Consider the following 26164-nt stretch of genomic DNA (forward strand, 5'->3'; position numbering starts at 1 on the left):
TTTGTATAAAAAAGACATTTTCTACTTTTTTTGTTTGCCTTTCTGAAACAATAAGAAATGTCTGGTCATGGAAGTAGCAGTGTTACCTAAGGAAAAAATGAAGCTATCATTGAAAAACATAGTAATTCCCATGTATTCTTTTTTTGGCAAAAAGTCAGTGGAGTGTATTTTTATATTGAATAGTTTCCTTTATACAGCTGTACCATGAATTTCTCTGGAATTCTGAGTCATCTGTGAAAATCCCTAACTATATAACAAACAACAACAGAAAAGTAAGTTAGATAAAATGATAAGGAAAGCTACGTCTGCAGCAGTGATTTGTAAGAAATGCAGAGGTACAGGAAGAGAAGAGGTACAGGAAAGAGAATTCTCTTGAACCAACATTGGTGATATTTATTCCTTGTATTTGATTTGAAATTTTTCAAATTATCTTGGTAGTTCATTATGGATCCATTGGAATGGTTATTCTGCTAGGTTTTTTTTCAAGAGTGTTATCAAGACGCAATTTACAGTCATCACTGTTATAAAGGCACGCAGTCAAAGCTCTGGAGTTAATTGCTATTTAAATGTGATGTCTGTAGCGTGACACTGCTGGTCGCCAGATTTCATTTTTATTTTTTAATTTTAACTACAGTATGGGAGAGGAGCCCATAATAAATACTGAAGTATATCTGGTTTCAGTGTAGATACAGATCTGCCTCCAGAGCTGACACTGCTTGCCATCAGTTAAATTAAAGGCTGACTGGGCATGTCCTATCAGCTGCCACCTTGAAACCAACCTCCAGCTCAAAGATGAGGCCTGCTGACAAGTTAGCAGGGGGAGTTTACATTGCTGTTGTCATGTATTGCCTGTTTGATAGCTTCAAAGGCAAATATACTTGAGTGCTAAAACAGTCTTTTCAAATGTATATGCCAAAATAGTAATTCAACTGGGTAAATAACACAGCAGTTTAAATGAATAAGTGTTATTTAGTTGATAAATATATGTTTGACTGAGTGATTGAAATGGCTCCCCTGGGTAAGATGAAGAAGTACGCTTTTAAAACTCTCTTTTGTAGATGTTTATAGAGGAAATCACAGGAAAAAAAACCAAGTATCCATGGTGTTATGAGATAAACAGATGAAACTCTAAAACAGTCACCAACAGCAGAGATAATGATGTTGGGATTTATTTGTTCACAATAGCATGAGTTGTTTGGGTTAGTCTTTCTTCCCAGATTTGTCACTTTGTCACATCTGTAAGTTCACTTAAAGACAGTTGATGTTCTTTCAATGTGATCTGCAGTGGTCCATCAAAATGGAAAAGCTTCTAAAAATAGCTGGAGGGGAGTGAGTCAGGTGGCAAGGTACATTCTCTACATTAGGAGATGAAGACTGAAGTGAGCTGTAAAAAAAAGCTTACTTTAAGAGTCTCTAGAGACAGAATTTATAAGTGAAGCTGTTAGTGCAGAAAAAGGCATTGCAAATATAAAGCCAAGATGATGTTCTCCTTTCAGGTTTAAAAAAATAAACTTAAGCCTGTTAACTAAGAAAAGAGGTTCAGTGGTCATATCTACTTTGTGTTTCACTTCTGTATTTCTAACTTGGGGAGGAAGGAACATGAAGAGGCCAATGTTGAGACACGTCCTGTAGTATTTTTATGTGACTGCTCTGCATTACTCATCTTCAAGGTAAGAATTTTTAAGAGGTCATTGTTAATATTTCTGTGTTACAAGTAGTCATCTGAGAACATCAAGATCATGACCAACTCAGGTGCACTGGCTGTGTCAAAGCAAGGAGTAGAACCAAGATGCTCTCGCTAGTTTTGTGTCTCCTACCAGCAAGAGTAACTCAGCAGGAATTTATAAGAGTATGATTCAATAATGCATAATCTTTAGAGATCTGGTAGCTTGCTGGACTTAAAACTTTATAAATTGTTAGTTAAACTTGCAAATATAAAACTTATATTTTAGTACAACTTCAGTCATCTCTAAAAATTGTGTTATTTCAGCATTGTAATGTAGAGACATAAAAACAGGATGTCATGTATTAAGTTCTTAAAAGCAAAAATAAGGATCCCTTTCAGCATGCCAGAAGTGAGGCAGCAGCTGTTTCTCACAGACATGGCACAGGCTGGATATAAAGCAGAGGCATGCCACACTACAAAAATACAGACTTGAAAATAAGGGGTCATCCATCTGTTCTTTGTTGTAGGTTAAGTATATCTTGATCACTTGTGATAGTTGCTCATCTAACCTGCTCTTAAAATCCTCTACTGTGTCAAACCCCTACAGCTGTCACAGTTCTCCTCCTGGGTAGATTTTCCTGAGACACTGAAATGTTCCAGAAGGAGTGGTTTGGACAACTAGAAACCAGGTCATTCATGTTGTAGAGCAAAAAAAAGGGCACCGATGGAGAGATGTTTCCAAAGATAATGCCAAACTGAACTGAATCATTTCAGTATTGGGAACCTGAATCATGTCTCTAGGCTGATTGAGAATTAAAAATTCGGTTGTTCTACCTGCAGTTGTCACCAATTTTTAAGCTAACAACTTCAGAATTTTCATGAGAAATATAAAGGAATTGTCTTTTTCTAATAACTTTTTGTTGGGAAAGTGTGGCATCCAATATATTTGTTTACTTGTGAGGTGCATGCTGAAGTAGTGTGAATGTAACTCTGGTTGTCCTGATGACTGGAATATTCTCTTTTTAGCTTTATTGATGTATTTGAGGATTCTTGACTCCTGAAAGATGCCCTTTCCCAGATAGAAATACAAAAGAGAATTTTGGAAAACCAAAGGAGGCTAAGGATAAATTCAACAAGAAATACTAAAACTTGAGCCTCCATAAGAATTAAATTTATTTGCAAAATTATAATTCTAGGGAATATATACTCAGCAGACTTGGAAGCAACGTAATTAGCAAAAGTCATTGATGGTGGTGGTTTGGAGCTGCTTTAATAATCAATGAAACCATAATCTCCAACAGAGACTATGGTGGTCTTACCATTTGCATGCTCAGTAAGCTTGCTGCACTGGTTAAAAGTGAGGTACAATGGCTGATGCAATATTCAATATAATCTCTGTTTGATGTAGATGAAAAACACATGACTCAGTAATTTGTAAAGCAGATGTATGCATGCGGGCATTCTAACACCACATCACTTCTTAAAGTGCTCTGACAAGGATTCGTTTTTCTAAAATTTATTCTGTGGCATAGGCTATTTATGTGTGTTAGTAGCTGTTTCAGTACTTAATAACCCTGAGATATATATATGTATGTTTTTATATATATGTTTATGACATGAGGTAAGTGACTATAAACTGCTTATTTTTTAACTATTGGAATATTAGATTTGTGCTGCTAATACAAGCCATATCTCTGAATATACATGACCGTTGCTCCACTGAATTCTAGAACTGTATTAAAAAGTATAAAGTATTATATATATACTGTATTAAAAGGTATAAAGATAAAGTTTTGCTTAAAAAGGAACTAAGTGAGAAGCAGATTCCAACATAGTTGAAGGCTAATGATTTCAAACAGATCTAAGCTCCAGATTCCCACCCATTTCACTTGTGGATTTCAGAAATAGATTACACTTGCTGACTTTCGTATTCTGTATGTCAAAGGTTTGCACTAGCTTCCATGGACTGGAGCAGCTTTGTTGTAGACATGAAATTAACCAAATTGAAAAAATACGTAATTCAGATAATTTATTGAGTATAAGGAGTCTGTGGACAGAGAATACTGGAAGAGGCACTGGTCTATTAATCTTTGCACCTTTATTACTTACACAGCTTCTATCATAATAATAATGCCTGGAAATAGCTTTTTCTTTGACTGTTTCACTTTGACTCTGGATATACTGATCCTGAAGAATAAGGTTCTTTAGAGTGTGTCAGGGAGTCTGTTCTCAGGTTAGGTGCAGTTGATCATTTAAGTATGCACAGTCTGCTTCCAAAGAAATAATTTACAGCACAATTTTTAAGAAAGTTGGGAAAAAAAAATCACCATTTATTACCATAACTTGGAATTGTGAAGTGAAGTAAGCGTAATGTTGTACTCAAAGGAGATGAAGGAGCCCTCAGCCTTACACTGACTTCCTAGCTCTGCCAGTGATTCCAGTATAGCATTCAACAGGTGATTTTATGTGCTCTGTACCTGGTTTTCCTATCCCTGTGGGTAAGGACGAATTTAAAATCTAGTGAAATGGTGCCTGACTTCATTGAGGTAGGAACTTGGAGACATCCTCTGTTGCAGTAATCCATTAGAAATGAAATAATATAGGTTTTACAAAACATGACATGTTTGAATCTGGTTGATACCTGTGTTCTTATGTGGCTCTGAAGGCACATTGCTTGACCTTCTCAGCCATTTTTCCTTTCTTTGCAGTGTCTTCTGCTTTTTTTTTCTTAGTGCTGTGATATTATTGTAGACCCATTAGCATATAAAATGAAAAAAACAAACAAATTGCCAAAAACTGTATAGCAGTTGGTATTCAGAGCATTCTTTTACCATTTCAAAACACTGCCAACATAATATCTGTTTCATTATGTACAAGTGTAAGTGCTGCTAACATAGATAATTTGGAATCTATAATTGAAACCATGCTATTGCAGCTCTCTCAATTAAAGATAGTCAAGACAGAAAAGCTGTTATGTACTTACCTGCTGGAATTATATGTCATTCTGTGCCACCCTGTTACATTCATACAGTGCTGGAATATATTTCAAAAGTAACTTGCCATTTATTGAAAATAGCATCACGCCATGAAAAAAACATGAAGTAAACATTGAGCTTTTAACAAATACCACCAGGTTGTATCAGATGTATCACTGCCATACAGTGTGTATTTAATAGTGATATTAATGATACCTTTCCATTTCTGTGATTGTTAACAGATATTTTCTGTGGTTTTCTGGTCTTTATAGTGTCTGTTATAATAATTTTAAAATGGATTTCTCACCATGTTGTTTGGGAATATGGAACACAAAATCAAACATTGCTACATACTGTAGCTTGAAAGCACTGCTAACTCTTCACATATGACACTCTGTGTTTAAAATATGTGTAGCCTCATTCAGCTGAGAACAGAAAGGATTTCCACCATGTTTTAAAAGTTGACTATTTCATGGGCTGGAAGCCAGTGCACTCAGCCAGAAAGGTCTTGTATCTTGTCTTCAATAATGCATGCTGAAGAACCATCAAATGATGGATTTTAACTAACCACAGCACAAGGGAAAAAGACTTGTAGATAGTCCCTACTTCAGGCAGAGAGAACTTAAAAAGCAGCACATTGAGTTGTACTAACTTTCTTTCAGGAAGGAGAAGGTGCTTGTTAGGGTACAGAAACTGTCCTCTAAATCCTTTTCTGTGCATGTCATTTCTTCTGTCAACACTCTTGTCTCTGACCTGGAGTTTATTGGACTAGTTTACTATATAAAACTATGGTAATAAAAATTTGCAGTCAGTTCATTTAGACTGAAGTTACTTCTGCAGTTCACCTTTCTGATAATTTTTTTATACCCTTGTTACAACCAAGATGCAACTGAAAAGAGCACAGGGAGATGTGCTTAAGTGACTCTCTACTGTATTTGATCAGTAAAGAGCAATCACAGACTTAAAGGGTTGGAGGGGTTAGAAGATTGCAGATGTTCCACAGAAAAAGGTTCACAGTCCTTGTACTTCAAATATACGGGCCAAATTCTCACATACTGATTGAAACACCAGGCACATTGCATCAGAATAAGAAAGGAAAGTTACAGTTTGATTTAAAAGGTGGCATTGCCACAGAGGTTCATCTTGAATGAATAAAAATACCTGTATTAAAAGCAGTTATCTCATTTGATTTATATTTGTTTTTATTTTATAGGACCATGGGTCACTAGGAATAGCAGCATAGATAGCGGAGAAACAGAAGTTGGCCGCAGGGTCACCCAGGAAGTACCCCCTGGAGTTTTTTGGCGGTCTCAGATCCATATCAGCCAGCCACAGTTCCTGAAGTTCAACATATCCTTAGGGAAGGATGCTCTTTTTGGTGTTTATATAAGAAGAGGACTCCCACCATCACATGCCCAGGTACTTTATCAATGTATTTGTTGGCTTTAAATGTCAAAATGCAAAAGTTTAGAGCATCTATGCTAGATTTATGTTGGAGCTTATGGAGCTCAAGTTTAGGGATTCCTGGGAATTACTTAATTTGTGATATTTGACTGAACACCCTGATACTAAGATTTCTAGGTTATTACATACAGCAATAGTACATTGATAAAAGAAAGAATCAGTGATGTTCTTGCCATTCAGGTTTTTAAGATAACTTGCAGTTTGGCACTCAAGGTTTTAAATCTTTTGACAAAATCTTGGCACCAATTGGGATAAACCTATCCAGTTATATACCAGTCAAAAATGACGACTGGTGTTGGTCAAACTCACAGTATCGAAGCACTGTATACATTTGGAATGCATGCACAGCTAGATGTGTTAACGTATAATTTTCTATCTTCATAGAAGTTTTAATCTTCACAGGCTGTTGGAATGCCATTGCTGTGGTATGCAACAGACTTTGGCATTGCTGCTACTCAGCCATATTAGAGAACATAATGCAGCGGCCATGTGTTTGAGAGCTTTAATTTTACTACTATTTTCTCAAGGACAGTATTTAGGTATAATATCTGATTCAGACATGGGGCAAGTCTTGAAGCTGGGAAACCTAATTCTTCTTGATTTCTAAACAGCCTCAAAAATGCAAACTCGGTAACACCGCATTTTTACAGTGACCCTGTAGTACAGAGCTAAAGGCTGTAGGTGAACATAGTTTTAAAGTTAGTGACACCGAAATTTTTCTTCTACATTGTTCAGTGGGTGTTTTAATTTCTTTGCTGTGAGAAGATATAGCTATATTTTCTGTTATAGAAATAAATTTTTTTATTATATTGAAAACTCATTAATGTGAATGGAAGGATTCCCATTTACTTAGATTAGAACTGTAATGAGAAATAATACATTCGCCATTACACATACTAAAAGGAAAGAGCCTCCATTCTTTAGAGTGCAAGAGAAGCAGAAATAGCAACCAGCTTTTGGAAGGGACCCCTTCCTTGCTGCTAATAATCGGTTCTTCATTCAGAAATTACCACTTAAACTTAAAATGCTTTATTTAGTATATGATTTCAAAAATCAAATGTAGAACTCCATGATCCCTTTTGGGAAAGCCTCATTTCATATTTCTACATGCCTTGCCCCGATTTAAAAAAAAAATACTACTGCTTTTTTTTTTTTTTTTTCATTTGGCAAAGCAAACTGCAATTACATAAATGGTTAAAATGCATGATCTAAGCTAAAAGCCCAGAGGCTTTAACATAATTGCATTGCTACATATTGCCATATAGGGAAGGTATGTTCATATTGCCGGGAAGGTATGTTCATATTGCCTGCAAGGAGATATTGATACTAAGTGAACTGTGTCCATGTGCATGCACAAACTCATGGTATAAACAGTGAACCAATTAAGTTTCTGGAGAAAACTACACCTATGTTAACTGAATTTTGGATCTGCTTCCCAGTGTGAGGCAAATTTATGGAACTATTCTGCACTGCCTCTTGTTCCTTGGTGTTTATTCTTGCCTGCAGTCTGAATTGAGAACCAAAAATTTTAAATAGAGTTGGGAGGAGAGAAAAGGTTTACATGGGTTTATGACCTCTACTTCTAAGAACTGACTATCCGAACTCCATCAGCTTCCTGTACTGTGCTGTTTTAAAATGTTCTGTGAGTTATTGAATGGATATATCTGACTGGTAAGAAATAGGGATCAGCAGTCCACAACCCATGGAGGGGAGGGCAAGTGGTCAGTGTTACATATAGCTAGAGGTTAGCATACAGCATATGAAGTTCCATACAGACTAGATAAATTGGGGAAATTGTAGAGGGCTACTGACTAATTTTCAGCTATTTCCAGACATCCATGCAACACAGAAGATATGCACAGAGAATATGTTCCAGGGTGGGAGCCCTTCTTAAGAATGTTTTGATGTTGTCTTGAGGGTGAAATTTTGTCTATGGATCTTTAAATGTTGCAATGAGGTAATGGCATAATTCATTGAGTATGTCTCATTTAGTTCAGAATTTTGGCACTCACTTCTATCATTCCACTATGAAAAAACCAGCAATTTAGTTGAGGAAAACAAACAAAAGTATAAATCATGACATGAAAATGACTTAGGGCAACGAAAGCTCCTAAGCAATCATCAAGGTTAGCTATAAATACAAGTTAATTATAATTTTCTGACTAAGACCTGATGGAGGTATGCCTGTATCTTTTACAAGAAATCCAGTTGGATGTAACTGGCAGTACAAAATATTTTTTTTAATTCAAGCTGAACTTTAATTTCTATTGCACTGCGATCAAATGTATTTGTTCTAGGTTTCATTATGATGTTCTCATCTGAGAGATCTCATCTACATCTCATCTATGATCAGGCAAAGTTTCTCTCCTTTCTCTCCACATTATGTGGAGAGGATATAAATTGTGTGACCTTTCTGTTAAATTAAATAATGAGAAATATCAACTGTGTTTCCTACTGAGCCGGATTCCTCCTCAGAGAACCTGTTTTCCAGTCTTGAGGAAGCAATTCAAACCCTCTTTCATAACTGGGGTTAATGAAATCCACCAGTATAATCTGCAGAATTACTTTCCCATATTCATGCAGGGTCCTGGTGCTTGTCAACAGCAAAAGATTGCTTGGCATTTTTGCCCAGCAATCAAAAATCAGCCAAGCTGCTACCAAGAGAAATAATTTTGGAAAAAGAAAGGCAAGCTGTTACAGACCTGAGTTAGTGAAAAGAAGCCTTGTTCAGACAGAAAGGAGCAGAATGGCTTTGTATTAACCAAAAGAGTCTGAAGTTGACACCAGACAATATTTTAAAATTGAAATTTAAAATCCTTGTTTTTGCAGGTTAGGGACATGAGCTGTAAAGCAGTGAACAACTACACTTGACAGTTCATCACTGATCAGTGCTGGTATGTCAAGCCAAGTAAAATCCTTTGTGGGAGCAAGTCGATAATCAGCAAATTAGGTACATGATTAACCTGAGACAAGATGCAGTTCCTGTCTGAGAGCCCTGCTGAGATTTAACCTTCTCAGTATTACTGTTTAGCAAATATTCCAAATGCCTGGTTTAGTCAGTCAAACTGATGTAGCTGTAGACTTGTCCAGAAGCAGCCTTGTGTGCCATGTGCATAGGGAGTGGAGCTTTGCAGGAGATGTAAAAATGCAGTTTTGAGTGGCAAGCAGACTACAAACTGGAATGCATTGCTTTCAAGCAAAATTATTCCAACCTGTGTAGTACTACATAGAAATAACAAAAGGCACATTGCGGGCTTGAATGATCAGTAGGAAATTAGTAGAAGATAGTCATATTAATAAAATTGATAATGTATAGAAAATTAACTGTAAATGTCAAATAATGCATGAAGTGACTCTACAGAGATTACAGCAATTATGATGTTACTACACATTGGTAGAACATTCCAAATGACGCATGAAATAAGGTAACCTTACAGAAACATCGCTGTAATGCCTAGAGAAGGCAGTGCATAGACTTGTATTGTTTTCATTTCCAGCAGAGTGTTTTATACTTACAAATTTTTCATGTCAAAATGAAAACTGTTCTCATTTAGAACAGGAAATGGCTTTATTTGAAACAACTTGAATAGCTGGGGAACTTCAGCATTACCTTGATTTTTAGCCAGTGCTAAAACGCGTTTAGGTGCTCTGACCACCTTAAAGTTATCTGATGGCAACGGTGCTGTTATTACTGAATGCTGTGCTGCATTGTACTGGTTGTGTTGTGTCACATTCAAATGTTGAAACAAATCGGTTGGCTGTCACTGTGGGTATCAGATGTTTCATGGGTGTATTTTAATGAATAATTACCAACTGGATTTTATGAAGAACTAATTTTAAAGCACTTTGCAAGCAAGTTTTCCTGACATATGTTTTCTTGGCTGCTTAGGTCTTACAGGGCTTTGGCATAAAGACGAATGCTAGCCACAACGCCAAACATGTTTTTTCCTTCCTCCCCCCGCCCCTGCCATTTGAATGTGCATCCATTTTTAAGACAGGAGCTCTAACAAATCTTTCTTTTCAATTCCTAATTTCAAACACTGTTAGAGATTTTGTGGAGGCATGCAAATAGTTTCAAATCTAAGAAAAAAACAAAGATTTTGCAGTCTTTCTGCGTTTTCAGTCTTGACCCCTGCAAGCTCTCTTTGCTTTGCCGTGCTTTCACAGCTAGTTCACTTCCTGTATGCAGCTGGACTCAGTCAATCTGTACTATATAGATGGCATTGTGCAGTGTAGTCACTACCTTATATGTAAAGTTCCAAAACTGCTTTGCTGACTCCCCATGGTTACTGGAAAAAGAAAGGCCTTATTAGCCTATGAATAAAATGCTTTGGGGGGTAGAAAGCACTAAATGGAGAAATTGTAAAAACAAATTGCCCAGAAAGAACTTAGTATGAGATTTAGGTTTGTAAATAAAAGTATGCAGTAGGGTTTTGGTATGCTGTGTAGTAAAAATAAACAAACTCACTGAGAATGTGAATTTGGAATTTGTTTAGAGTAGGCTGGCAAGTCACTTGCTTATATGGAGCTTTAATCATAGTAAGTACTACCCCTGCAAAATTGAACTCTGAAGATGTAGTCATTTGGGATTTCTGGTGCATTTTGTTTCTGAGCAGTTTTTGCCATTTTTGTGTGACTTTTGGTATGAAGCCATGAAATATAAAGGATCATTTTAAAAAAAAAATAAATTCAGTGAAACCTCCAAATTACTTCAGAGATTTAGTTTGGTTTGACAAATCCATCCCCTAATTCATGTGATTCAGTTTTCTCTTCCTTAGCAGTTGTGTGTGTCAGATTAAAAATTCCACAGTTGCTTCTTAATGATCATGAAAGTACTTTCATTCTTTTCCTAGATGGGTCTTCCAATCCGTGCATATTTGTCAATAAGTAGCTTTAAAGCAAGAGTGATATCTTCAGCACAATATTATATAAAAGTAATTAATCATGCAAGTGTGGTAAATCAGAAAATCAACAGGGCCACAAGAAGCAATATGATGATTCAGCCAACCATGTGAAGAAATCTTATCCGATTATGAATTCACAATACCATCTCAGTGACCCTTCAGTCAGGGATTTTAGATTTTTTGAGGTACATATACATAGTACTTGCTGACACGTTAAGACTTGTATACCCAGGGAACCGCCAGCAGATACATTATCCTCCTTCTTTTTTCCTCAGTCCTGAGGAATCCAGAGGGGAATAAAAATATATATATTCTGTATCAGTCTGCACTGGTACTTCACCATTCATAAAGTTATTCAGTCATTATTTAGTCATTTTGCTTTTGCCTAAGCATGGAATATTTCTTCGTAGTTTGATTAAAGAGGGGCAATACCAGTCTTAACTTTACCAAAGTTAAAATTATAGCCATATGGGGAGTCATGTCAAGGGACCTGCTCTCACTAGGTCACACCCCATCATTGTGAAAAGATATTCTGCAGGTAAAACTACTTAAAGCAGTTTCAGCCTGAATACTCTTCCCCTTCGATCTTGCCAACTGCTGAGCCTTCTCTACTATATGAGGTAGAATCAGCATCAAACAGAGGGGAGGCAGAGGAACCTGCCAGCACAAGCAGAGATGAACAGCATGTTGCCAGTGAGAAATGTCAGCTTTTATTGCTACTTCCTTAGTTGACCCTTTGTGAACAATTGTTCCGAAGAGCAAGATTTCTTTTTCCCAAGATGTTGCCCAAGTAATAACATTTCCCAAGGAGGTGATGAGTTTGTCCTTAACCTCTGACTGTTAGACAATAGGTTTTAGCAATGTTTCCAAATGTCATTGATTTAAAAGATAGATATATGTGTTTGGCACCTCTGATACTCTGAAAGTTACTGACATGCCAGAATCTCTAAATCTCTGGCATGCATTGGCTTAAATGTACTAATTTACCTGATTTACCTTCTCCTGCAAAAATCCTGTGTGAAAAAAGACTCAAGTGGATGGCTTTCTGATATTAACAGTTCAGTGAAACTTTTTATTCCACTTCTTCTACTCTTTCCCACAATTAAAAGCATAGGAAAGAGTGGATAATGCACTTACTGTGACAATAGCTTTCAACATTAGTAGACCTGGGCTCAAATTCCTACCCTGCCGTGGATTTCCTTTGTGGCTGCATATTGATGTCAGTTCCACATGTTTAACAGGCAGGTAATAGTAATTCCATACTTTCCCCTTTGTTGTAAGGTTAAGTGTATCAAGGACTCTATATTGCTCATATGTAACTTTAAAAATTTCAAATAGAAAGGTCAGCTTTTATACCTCAGTTTTAGATAGATGTGTAGCATGGCACTAAAGTGTTAAAAAGGTCTGTCTCTTCTACTAGAAGTGAGAATCTTCATTATTTTATTGTGTATTGTGTATTATTTGCTAGAACTCACTGTTAATGAGTGGAATACAGTGTACAAGACAGCCCTCTGTGGATGTTTAGTCTGTTTAGGATGCAAGATTACAGTTTGCTATTTAAACTGAAAGCAAGTGAAGGTGTATGTCTTCTCATAGCTGTCGCAAGTGCAGACTATATGTGCTGGAGATAACAGGGGAAATGCAATGAAACTACTGGCAAGCAAGCACATACTATTACTGTATTTTATTGAACACATACATCTTTCTTTAGACATGTCTATCTATCTCTATCTACTCCTACATAGATAAATGTGTCTAAAACAAGATGTGTTTTCATAGGAGACTTGTTATACAACTATCAAAAGATTGGATATATTGTTTTTGTTGTTTCTTAAGGGCTTCCCTTAGATAGGGACTATGAGAGCTAGTAAGCTGAGCATAGCATCAGCTTGAGAGCTCCAGAATCACAGACACTGAAGACAGAAAAAAAGCCTATTAGGACAGCTAGTCCAGCTGCTTTGTTATGCAGAGTTATTCACTGTTGTAGATTAACCAATATTTCTTCCAGTCCTGTTTAATTGTGTGATGCAGTGGCATCTCCATTGGGAGGCTATTACTGAGCTTAATAGATGGGAAGCTTATCTGACATTCATCTTAAATTTCTTTCTTTCTTTTTTTAGTTTCATGCCATTAATGGTGCCATCCCTCTTATACTCTAAATAATCACTTGCTCTGTTTGATCCCTTTTCCAAAGATTAATGTAATGTTCTACCTTACTGGAAACCATCCAACCAGAAATTCTCAGTTTTCCTTAATATAAGTTCAATTCCTTCAGCCACTTGATTTGTGTTATTCCTTTCCATGCTCCCTCTTGTTTTTGTATGCTACTTGCCCCTAATTGTTCCACATACAAACTCAGGTAAGCAACTCTTACTCTGTGATGTAAAAATTGTACAGTGTATTTTTATCGGGTGCTGAGTTACCTAACGTTAGACAAACGCATTTCCTCTTTGTGCTGTTCCTGTTTGTTTTCACATTCTGGAGGCTTCCATTCAATTATATGTCTGGATCTACATCTGAGACTTCTGTTCCTCTTGCAGCAAGAATTTATTGTAGGCAATTGCTTAGAAAAGGGTGTGTCTCATAGGTTGAAGGTTTCCGGCTTTGAAAGCTGTGTAGGAACCTTAAATTTGATGGGTCAAATCATTGATTTCAACTTCTTTCTCAAAACTCAGCCTGTCAAGAAATACCATTTGTACATTTTTTGATCACCTATGCAGAGCAAAGATGCATAATTCTATGTCACTGTTTAAGAAAGGATAAGTCACAAAATCTCTGCGTGTTCCATGGTCGACTAGTAAATATTGGTTTCACATTGACATATCTTATAAAAATACCATTTTATGACAAGGTAGAATAGAAAACGTGGTGTCAGATTTTGAGCTGAAATACCATTCTGTATTCAGGTCTGTCTGTTTGGGGTTTTGTTTGTTTGTGTTCTTTTTTTTTTTTTTTCCTTTTTTTTTTTTCCTTTTTTTTCCCTGTTTTTTTACCCTGCAGTATGATTTCATGGAACGCTTGGATGGCAAAGAGAAATGGAGTGTGGTGGAGTCCCCACGGGAACGTCGAAGTATTCAGACCCTTGTTCAGAATGAGGCTGTGTTTGTTCAATACTTGGATGTGGGTTTGTGGCACCTGGCATTTTACAATGATGGGAAGGACAAAGAAGTGGTCTCTTTCAGTACAGTTATTTTGGGTAGGTATCTCCACAAGCCGAGCATTATTCCTCTCTGTTTACACCTTTGCTTAATTAAAGTCATAATACTTTTGCAGCCTTCAGTATTTGGCCTGTTTATCCTTATGTTAAGTTGTGCATTTTTTTTCTCCAACACTATGTCAAAAAGTGCATAATGGGGTGCTGATTTTAATTTGCTGATTTCTCTTTTAAGATTTTAGCATTCCCATAGATCTTGAGTTTAGTTCTGGAAAACAAGACTTACGTAAGTTCAGTCTGGGTTGAAGCATTCCCCAGTTAATATTCCTCTCCCTTATCTCCATCATTTTTATACTTCTTATTTGCTTCTCTGGAGAAGCTTCTTTACACCCAGGTGGAACAGTATCCAACAGGAGAACTGTTTAATCTTAGTAGAAAGACAGCACAAGAACCTGACACCTGCAAATGGGGTTATTGTTTGCAGTAACCCCAGAGAGTAACTGAGTCAGTTAATTAGCCATACGCTGTTTTATGGATTACTACTCATGCAATAGTGGGTCATTTCCTCAACATGGTGGCATCAAGAGCAGAAGAACATCTAGCCTATGATCTGAGAAGCCTGCGGTTTTGTTAGGAGATCAGGGTCACATTTAGTTGAAAATCAAACTGAGTCTAAATTCTCCAAGCTTTATTAGAAGATTTGTTGAAATTTGAAGCACTTGATGAACTTTGCTGAATATCTTGTCACAGTGGCATAACAAATATTGACATAGCGTATATGGTATTCCTGGCTGGTGAAGTGTTAAATGGCACTATATTGTATAAATCTGTATTTCCTGTTAGTTTAGGAAAGAGAAACTGCAAAAAAAGTCCAAGTGAGTTTTTAGGCTTGATGAAAAATAGTTGGAGGTCTTTTCCAGTCTTGCCTGATTAATGATATGAAGCTTAATTTTTTCCTTTTACATGAGTATAAAATTCAGTTTGTTGGCTTAAGTCCCAAAGGGTGTAGGAGGGTGGCCAATAATGTGTCATTACGTATTAATATAATTGTTTCTGTTAACCTTAGTTAAGATGAAAAAATTATCTTCTTTCCATAGTTTATATGTGGTTTTGTAAGAGTTACTAGGTGCTATGCATGTTCATATAAATATATATATATATTTGCATATTTGCTTTTAGAAGCCTTTTTCTAATTCTCCAAAACCAACAAGAACATTTGTGCTTATACCTTGTTATGCCCCTATTGTGCGTAGAAAACCTTCAGATATGATATGCCGCCCTTAAAAGAGTTGCCTGGTCTAGGCTACAGCTTTCAAGAGCATGAAAGGTCTAATAGTCAGGTAGACTACTTGATAGTGCAATAATAGTAATTGGACTGAAACGTAGAGAAAAGTATAGTGTTTTATCCAGTTCAGAGGTTCTTCTACACACACCTAGTATCAGACATTTCATAATCAAAGGATCTGAGACAGCTGAAAGTTTCTTTGATGTGAAAGAGGAGAAAGAATAACAAATGATGTTAACTCCAGACAATACTAAATTTACCATGATTTTGAATACATAGAAAATGCTTTTGTGTGCCATGAAGCAAAATAATGAATAAATCTATAGACAAGCTTCTTCATGAGACAAATTGATATCTTTGAGCATTACATTTCAATTTTTCTTTTCATTGTTTACATGAATCATTTCAAGAGGCCAAGCTAATGACGTGTCTTTGAAAATTTGCTTTAGAGGTTTTTTTATTTAGTGTCCTGCAACTGTGAAATTAGACTTAAAGTTGTGCTTGAGTCTTTTTCCTCTTTTCAGTTTCATTTGACAGAAAAAAAGCTCTGTATGGTTCTGCTAGTTCCAAATCGAAAATTCATTTTCTGTCTTGTACAGCTGCTATTTGTTTGGTGTCTGGGACTGACAGAGCCATTTCATTTGGGACCATAGGTCTCACAACAACAGGGAGTAATAGTGAAAAGTAACAACATTCTAATTAGATTTTTGTTCCAATAATTCAGTACTAAAAATATGTTCCACTGAAATCCAACAGCTTTCAAACAAAAGTGATTTTAAGAATTAATTGTAAAACTGGAATTTTGTTTCTAGGTTGTTATTATGCAAAGTAGTATATATATTATCCAAATAATAACAGAAATTGTGGGAAATGAGTACAGCTGAAATGTTGTCATCAGGCTGGTGTACTTACTCTTCTCAGATTACTGAAGTCATCAACACTTCAGTCAGTCACTTAAACTCTAGTGTCAAACCTTGTCCTCTGTTTTTATAGACCTCTTCTTCATCCTCTCGCGTAGCTACTTGCACCTTTTTTATTCATCTTTATTTTAGGATAAAGAATATGTGCTGGAGCAAAAGAGCTCCTCTGTCAAGTTCAGCAGATATTTGGGTCAGCTTAATTAATGAGGCTTTAAATGTCTGTAGAAGGGAAAGAAGATACACTCCCTGGGATAATCAGTTTCACATGGAAGGGTGGTTGTGCAAGATCAAAGTCTCATTGCAAAAGGGAGATTGTCAGCTTTCCTGGTGAAGCATTATGTTTGCTACATAATATGAATTCAAACGTAAGCTGTAGAGGTCTTAACAGGCAGTCCTGTCTACCTGTTGGAACAGAGGTCTTGAGCACTATCAGAAGACTTTGAGTTCTAATGGTGCCCATAGACTTAATATGTAACTTTAGTCATTCGTTAGGTCTCTACATTTATTCATGCTGCCATAAATCTTGGTACCTTTCTGCTTCACCAGAACTTTGTGGTGTTAATATTATTAGAGATTGTTCTTCTAAGTATTGAAGACAAAATAAACTGAAGAAAAATTAAGCAAAGAATTTGTAGCCTAAATAGGAACCAACTAATGTTCCTGTGATGCTTATATTTCAGATTCAGTGCAAGACTGCCCACGTAATTGTCATGGGAATGGCGAGTGTGTATCAGGTGTCTGCCACTGTTTTCCAGGATTTCATGGAGCAGATTGTGCTAAAGGTATCATTTTTCCTGTGTTTACAAATAACCACAGTGTGTGTTTGTGATGTATGGATCTACAGTGCCTGCTAGTTAGCATGGGTCCAAGCTAGATTCAAATAGATCAATATACATTTTTTTTCTTAGATCTCTTAGTTAAATATGATCAAGTGGAAGTATCCTGCATTGCTGATGAGCTTGCATAACTACAACTTTTTTTGTGTCAAAGGTAGTAGGCAGAAATGGCAGAAAAGATTTATTTTCTGTAAAAGTGGATGAATTATCATCAATGCTTTCAGATAATCATTAACTTGTCTGCAACAGAAGACTGATTAACTTCATTGATAGCATGTAATGTATATTCTGGCTTGGCTGAACCTTACTACTAGTACATAGCATCTTTCTTGCATATACAATTACTCTTTGACCAAAGGAAATTCACCTTTTTTAGGAAAATAAGTAGGACTTGATAAAGTCTTAAAATAAACCTTTTCTTAAACGTCGATTATAAATTTTTACAAATAAAACTGGGAGATGCATGATTATTAAGGATTAAACAGAAATCTAAAAGACATCTATGGATTGGCAGCATGTGTTTACAAAGTTTTTCTGAGAGTCTGGGATAGCTGTCATAGGGAGAAGATTCATAAAGGAGGACCTCTTTAGTTTATACAGCTAGTAGCACATATGTTGTCTAAATTCAATTATTTGGTTGTATTTCCTGCTGTTCCTGAGCACAGTCATAACATTTTACAGTTTGCTTCGTTCTTAGTTTGTGTGAGATGTAGGCACACTGTCAATATCATATGCTTACAATGGTTTTCCACAGGAATAGGGTTGTTAGTGTTCAAAGGGGGAAAACTTGGTGTTTGAAAGCTTTTTGAAATGCCTTGAAGGGCCTTAGGAACGTGCTTATTTCTTCTTAGATTCCCGATCCAGTCCTGAGGACAGTTTGTTGTACCACACCTCTTTCACTGGTGTAGCAGGGTGGCATCCAGCATACCCGTGGGTGTCTATGAAATACTCCTTGAATAGCTATTATAGTTGTACTGGAGCGAGTAATTTCCATTTTGTGTCTCTGTATTTGGCTCTTGAAGGTGGCCCAGTACAAAAACAAACAAACAAACAAACAAACAAAAACCCAAACCCCAATGGCCTTGATGATATTTCAGTGCTAGCCCTACTCATTTTAAAGAATGTTTCAAATACAGCATGCATGTTGTTTGATTACCTGAGAAATTAAGACACTTGGCAAATATATAGAGGAGATATCTGTATATTACAAAGTAAATGGTGTGATAATGTGTGCTATAAATACACATTGACAGCTATATGCATTTCTGTGGTGTTAACCTGTGAAAGTATGCATGCAGTGACTGTGTGCTTCACTGCCACTCTTCACACATACATGGCCATTAAATCAACTCATTTGCATTTTGAGCTGTGGAGCAATCCTGCACTGTGTACTGAACCTCTGTGTACCACTGTATTCTGTGTTAATGCTAGAAAATAATTCATTCAGGCTATGTCAGATAAATAGCTTTTTTATAGGGTACTTGTCAAACTGTATCTGTCAGGCTTCTCCTACCCCTCAGTACCTTCCCTCTGCTTCCTGCTTTGTCCTTTCTGTGTTGTCTCTCTCCCCTCAAAAGCAGAAACGGTTTCTTGGAAGCTTCTTTCAAGTCTTCTACTGTTTTCTTGTCAGACATCATGGTATTTCTAAAGAACAAAGCAGCTTGAAAAACGACATAAAATGACAAAATAGGTGTGTTGACAGAATTCTCGTGTTTCTGTGCAAGCACACAGCTGCACATCTTTATAGTATGAGACATACCCACAAGTGTGTGGCTGAGTTAGGGTGTCAGAGCTGTATGCCTCACCCATTTCACAGGCACTGTCATGCCTGCTCTCATGTCCACAGATTTTTCTGCTTACTTGAATGCTGATTATATGCGAGAGCAGTTTCAGAAGACAGAAATCAAAACTGGGATTGTATGCATGGTAAAACACAGTAGAATAAGATAGAGAATTAAATCTTTTCCAGCATATTGTATGTATGGACACATGTTTTATATACATTTACCGTAATGTTAAATTTATATTTAAGCTGTCACAAGTATGGAAGGAGAATGATTTTATTTCCATCTGACTTTTTCATTATTATTATTTCCCTAGCAACACATCTTTCAATGTCTCAGTTCTCCACTGTAAAACAGTTTGAGGCAAGACTCAAATAGAAAAATGTGGAGAAAATGTGAACAAGCTCCTCAGATGGCTTTTAGAACTTGATTCATGCAATAACACAGCAGTCTAAGAGCTTCACATTAGGTGAAACCCAAGTCTGATAGATATGAAGCGTGATCCATTATACCAGTGAATCCCCTGTTACAGGGCTGATCTTAAGGGCATTAGAGGGAATGAATCCTGAGAGGAGTTATCTGCAAACTATTTGCAGTGCACAGGTACTCCCTCTGTTACTTTACTCCACACATGTAGTCCTAAAAGATAAAAATGAAGGAAATCTGTGAGAGACAGCACAGATTCGACTTCAGATCCATTAGCTCCAGGAAAATACCATGAAAATTACTAGAAAGAGATGAACTTTTGGCCCAACCTACAGGCTGAAATACACCGTCATACCCTGAGTGAAGTGGAGGAAATTTCACCTTCTCAAGCACTCTTGCGAAATACTGGGGGGGGGGCGGATATTTCTCACTCTTATCTGTGGAAATAACTTATTCTCAGGTAGCCAGTATCAACAGATTTACTCCATCCTTGCCCAGGCAAGGATTTGAAATCATCTGGAGTTTAACCTACTTAAGAATTCCATCTAACACATGAAAAAGCTAATGATACATTTTAATCTCATCTGGATAAAATGTGGCATATAAAGAAAAAGAAAGTCTGATAATCAAAAGATAATTCAGTGGGTGGAGATGTATCCTGATAAAGAAAATGTGTATAGTTAAAGCCAGTGGAAGATTTGCTGTAAATTGAACTGCACTGTGAGTAACCACCTGTCCACAATTATCTGTAGGAGTTATTGATAAGAAGCAATGCTATGGCCAAGGATCGATTAAAGAATCAGACATGCAGCTATGATTATGTTATTTTGGTGTATTGTCACTTTTTTATATTCATCTCTATTTTTCTATAACCTCTATGACATAACCACCCAAGTATATCAAGATGTCCTTTTTACTTAGTGTTCCCACTGTTAATGTCTGATAATAGTTTGGTCTTTCAGCTGCCAAGTTCTGTGGTAAATCTGCAAGCAGGCATCCTTCGTTGTGTCCTGCTTTTCACCATTTGTAGAGTTCGGTGTTACAATGAGTTGGGTTTCTAGAAGTGACTCAGAGTTGGCTATAATTTCGTTTCGTCTCATAATATATTTGAAGGGCATGCAACTCTTCCACTCCTTTAACAAAAATACTTCCAAAGACACTGTCATATACTGTTTTGCAAATGTGCTTAGAGCCTTCTTTAATCCTCCATTTTAAAATACTAGGATTTGCATCATAAGCATATTTAGCTAATCTGAAAAGGTGAAACAATGTGCCATCACATGGGATTTCTACATTGACATGATGAGCATAGCCTGTTAAGAGATGGTGTCCAATCTGTGAAAGAAGGAAAAAAATTGAGTCAAGTAGCTCATGTCAGCTGCCATGAAGTTGCCATTTAGCAGATACTTTTAGTTGATTATGCAATGTAATAAGAAACATGTTTAATATTTTAATCTAAATGGATTGAAGGCTTTGGGATTTTTTAAACCAGAAATTTGTGCCATGTTTGATCAGTTGACTTTTTAATCTGATTTTAAGAACTCTAATGATTCAGATTTATGTTATTCACAGTTTCTTTTCCTGTTCTCCTTGTGTGGGTTTTTCATTATTTTATTTTCATTCTGTTTGTTTTTGGCTTACTGGCAAAGGACGGCGCCACTTTAATAAGTATAAAAAGAAGGGTAGGTTTTTTAAAATTTCTTTTTATTTCTTTTGCAACATCTATTTAGTTTGAAATAGTTACTAAGCTGTAAAGTGTAGTCTATCTCTTTTTAAATTTATTCTAATGGATTTGCTGTTTCTGATGATTGCCTGCACCACAATAAGAGTTCCTACCGCTGCCATTTTCTTTGTTATGTGTGTACTGTTAATCTCTGTATAAAAATGTAAAAAGCTGTCAATTATTAGGTAAGTAAGGTATAATTTCTAGAAGTAGCAACTCTTGCTTTTTCTCAGTTGTTATTCAAATTTCAGTTGTTTGGGACTCTTCTTGCTCTGAGGTTATTCAGAGGCTTATTGCTCGGGCAATAGTGCATAAAGTAATGGGTTTTTGTCCATTGAATACTCTGCTTGAAACTATTCTCTTAGTGCCATGTCCAGAATGCTCCCAGTGGCATAAGAGGTTCTGGAAGTGAGTGCAGTGGGGAAAACATGAATTTTGGAGTGCATCTTGCTGAATAATTCAGTACTCGGTTCATTGCTGTAGAGCACGTGACCCACATGACTGAACGGTGTTCGGCATATAGTGGTAATGTATAGGAGTTAGTATTTCCTCTCTATGTGAGTAAGGAAAATGATATTTGCCTTCATAACTTGGCTAGAAATTTTAGGAACTGCAAGGAGTGCAAGGAGACAGAAGCTCACTGGACTTTGAAGGGAAAGGTGAGGCGTGATACTGAATAGCATTTCTCCTTTGCCTGTCCTGCACAAGTTCATAGCCTGACAGAAGAGATGGGACCCGTGGTGAGGCAGCACTTCAGGTCTTCCATGGCACAGTCAAAATGGTGAATGTGTGTCTTGCACTATTCGAGTGACTCACTGCAAATTTATGCAATAACAGATTATAGATCAGACAAGTGAAGTAGAGTGGATTAAACATGATGGTACCCAAAGCAGATTGTTTTTTTGGCAGAGAAAAGAGCAGGAGAGGAACAATAGTATAGGAAAAACACCGTTTTTATGGCATTATAAAGAGATTGCCATGAGCAATAGTACTTGTTAAAGGTAATCTATTGTGGTTAGTGCTTTACAAGCAAAACAAATAGGTAAGAACAGCACCTACCTCCAGGAATTTACCATGTCAATACAAGTTGAAAGGGAATGGATGGGAACCAATTGAAAGATGTGGAGATGCAAGGGAAAAATGTGATACACAGTGTTATAAACACACCGGCAGTGTGACTTTTGTCAGTTTGGGGGAACAGTGGTAAAAGGCAGTTTTAAAGAGGAATAGTGGGGCAGATAGATAACATCATGTGGATAATGGAGTGCAAATGGGCCCTCCAAAGGAGACAGAGCATAGGAAAGAGCTCAAAAAAGGTCTTTTTAAATTTTACTTTCAAAAGCATTGTAAGTTACAGAGAGGCTGAAGTCCATTTCTAGCAGTGAGCACTCTGGGGTGAAGTGGGTCCATAAATGAAGTCGAAGCATGAAGTTCCTGTTCCATGTGACAAGAGGAAAGGACCTGAAAAAGGACTGGGAAAGAAAAGTGACATAGCTGAAGGTTAGATTAACAGATTAACATCGTGATTTTTGCATCAATGTTGCACACAGACATAACTGAAAAAGGCTGAGTTTATCGATGCTGGAGGAAAAAGGTGTTGATTTAATGTAGATTTTATTTGCTGAAAGCTAGGGCAAGAATTCTGAGAAAGAGATGCAATGCAGAATAAATCTGTAGGACTTTGTCAAAGCCTGAATGTGAGGTGAGGAAATGGATGAGTCAAACATAACATCCAGATTAGGAACGTTAATGACTGGTAGAATGATGGTATTGTCCACTGTGATAGAGCAAGAATGCAAGGGAGGTCTGAGAAGTAGTGGGTTAGAGAGAGGAGAGAAATTAGAGAAATAACAACTTTATTGGTAAGCGTTTTATTTGTTCATAATCATAGCATGTATCATCACTTACATAGTAATCATGAAAGGAAAAAAAGTGTGCTTTTCTTTGGAAATACTGCATTCATGAGCTGTCACCCACACATATCTCACATCCTTTCTTGTAGATGACAACATTCAACGTGATCAGCTTTTCTCTTAGTATCTCTTTCTGGGTGGGTTTGTTTTGGGGTTTTGTGTGTTTATGTGTGTATGTGTGCCAACTTATGTATGTGCTGCAGCAGCAGCACAGCTCTGGCTTGTCACTCAAATCTTCTCTCACAGTGGGTGGAAGCATGATTTTGATACTTGAACAAACAAGGCTGTCTTTGGCAATGTTCCTCTCCAGCAGTTCCCTCCTCTCTGACTCAGTACCTTAAAATGCTTTTGTTATAAATTTTCTTCTTGTTTTCCCAGTCTCATACTTTATTAGCAGATGTTTTTCATTTCTGGCAAACTGATCATGTCCTTGCTTGCCTTCCAATGAGTTCTATGCACAGGCCAGTGCTTGCCTGCCTGCCCTCAGTTTCTTAGTTTTATGCAACTGCAGTACACTCTGAAAAGGGTTTTGTGCCATCAACTGTGCCTAAAGTAATTACAGAATAAATAAATGGACATGTAACCTATTTTGACAATGATTGACAGTCATTGCTGTCCATCAGCTGCTAGCTTGCCTGCATGAAATGAGATAGTAGCTTTGATCCAGTGTCAGGTAGACAAGTAGAGCCAACACAAAATCCACCACTCTAACTCTTTCTAATTGGCAATTTAAACAGGAGCCAAGAACTGAAGGGGTCACAGGCTGAATTCTCTCCGATTGTTAGTGGTCATGGCTCCAAAAGGGGCTCAAGGCATCCAGCCAGTAGTGTGACAAGGAATAGAATACAGGAACCATCGTTTCTAGTCTGCAGCTTCCCTCATCAATCCTCATGAACTCTGTTGGAGACTAGAGGTAAAAACAGGGGACTGGAGAGTCTGGACTCCAGAATTCTAGAACAGATACCTTGTTAAATTTCTGTTACAACACAAGTAATTTAGCATCCTAACATTTCATTACTCTTAAAAATAAGTACCTGTCCCTATAGTACATTGTAGATTAAATGTGAGGATTAGCAGATGTTTGTAAGGCATGCACTATTAGTAACAGGATGGTGATATAAGAGTACTCAGATTACTCCCTAGCCTGCGCCGGGCTAGAATTGGTGCTTCATATCCTCTCATTATTTGTAAGGGAATATTTACAAAGTTAAAATAGGACCCAGAGCTACTTTTAGCATTGTGAATATTTGAGAAAACAGACTTTAAAAATATGAATTTCAACAGGCAAAATATTAACTTCTTATTGTTCTTAAAGCTGATTCCAGCACTGAATTCAGGGTTATAAACAATTTATCTGCAGAAGAGCTTGTCCTGAATAATTTCAAGTGGGGATGCTCCTGTTGTTTAGAAGCACATCCTTCCTTCTGTCTGTTATAGTTGTGCCTTTACAGGGCAGCAAAAATGCTTTAAAATTTTAAAGATATCTATTTAATGCTGTTAAATATACCAAATACTTACATCTAGTATAGCAACTTAATTAGCGTTTGTTTTCTATATTAAACCACCAGTAAACATACAGCCAAATTTGTGCCTGTGGATTGCATTGCCCTTTTATATGTTTCTAAATTCATGTTGCAGCATATGAACTTGCAATTTTGTATAACTTCCCAAAGATCTTGCAGGATAGTGGTGCAGCTAAGGAGGCAGACTTATTTCTGTAGGAGAAAATTTCGAAGACAAAGCTAAAAGGATTAAGGAAAACATGGGTAATGCTGAGGAATTCAGTAATGAAGGAGGAAGGAAAAAAATGAGAAAAGTTGCTAATGCCACTGCTGGACAAAACATGATAGGTAGAAAGAAGAGGGCATGTAAGTAATTGTGAGTCTCTGATTTCATGTGAGTCTCTGATTTCAGTGAGCACTAGTGCATCTTTATCTGATCACTCATTACCCAACCTGTAGAAATTCAGAGACCAAAGACAGAGCCACAGGCAGTGCTGTAGCTGAGGCCTACAAACTGGAACCAAGTTTTATTGGCTTAGTATGATAAGGAAGTGTCCAAGATGGAAAGCATATGGAAACACAGTAAAATCTTATTAATGGATTTTTCTTCAACAGTATTATAGTAATATGTTCATACTTATTAAAAGCTGGGTACATTCATTTGATCTCTCTCAGCTGCTTTCAGAGCCCACTCTATTATCAGTTACTTCACTTTATCTTTCTTTCCTTCTTATACATGTGCAGCAACAGCACATCTATTTGCACAAATGTTTTCTGTTTCAATGGATTCCAATAAATGGAATATTTCAAAATGTTCCCAGTGCAGCAAGGAGGTGGGCATGCATACAAATACATGCAGGACACAAACCATTGTGCAGCTTAGTTCCTGGCAAGCCAAAAATCTTTCTTCCAATCTTATAATATTCCATTGGTGGCTAAGAATCTTACTGCTCTAACTGTACTCTGTAGCTGAATTGTGCTCACTGTGATGTATGCTTTGTAATTTGTTTTTGTGTTTAATTGGTTAGCTTATTTAATTGTGTTGCAATCTACATTTTGTTTTTAGATTGCATTGTTTCCATGGACTTGGTACTGGTATTTGTTTATTTCATTAAGTTCTAAGAGTTTGTCTTTGACAGTTGTGTTGGGATCATCCTGGAGTCCTTGCGGTGGTGGTAAATGTAATTGAAGCAACCATGAATAAGTAGTATTGTAAATCACAATCTAGAAATACAGCTGTTAAGAGATCCTTAGACATTTGACATCCCTGAATAACAGAAACAGTCCTAAATCACAGCTTCAGATTTCAACGTGCATGACTTTTTTCTTATCTACATTCCATCTAGATTTGAACCTGTAATTTAGATCTTTTCCTATATTTAGACCCTCTTTGGGTGAGATTAAATTCAGTTAGCTGTCATCCCCTTTCGCTTTCTCAAACAAACAAAAGATTTTCTAATTTGGATGTAGAAAAATGTTTAAATATCTGCAGATAATGTGGAACTGTGCAATTAATCATGTTATGATTTAAATCTTTTCTGGTAAATTTAATAAGGCAAATAGTAGTAACTAAAATGAGACCAAACCAGTCTGGGTTCTAAATACCCTGAAT

At 36.8% G+C, this 26164-nt stretch overlaps 1 protein-coding gene across 3 annotated transcripts in view; it reads left to right on the forward strand.

Annotated features, from left to right (window-relative positions):
* TENM2 (teneurin transmembrane protein 2) overlaps positions 1-26164 on the forward strand; it is a 545903-nt gene that overhangs the window by 418775 nt on the left and 100964 nt on the right. For all 3 annotated transcript variants that reach the window (XM_075056250.1, XM_075056251.1, XM_075056252.1), the window contains 3 exons: positions 5855-6060; positions 14010-14205; positions 17049-17150. In XM_075056250.1, the coding sequence (XP_074912351.1) occupies positions 5855-6060; positions 14010-14205; positions 17049-17150 (504 nt within the window). The remainder of the gene's footprint in view (positions 1-5854; positions 6061-14009; positions 14206-17048; positions 17151-26164) is intronic.

Source organism: Buteo buteo, chromosome 24 (genome assembly GCF_964188355.1).
Source record: "Buteo buteo chromosome 24, bButBut1.hap1.1, whole genome shotgun sequence".
NCBI classification, from domain to species: domain Eukaryota; kingdom Metazoa; phylum Chordata; class Aves; order Accipitriformes; family Accipitridae; genus Buteo; species Buteo buteo.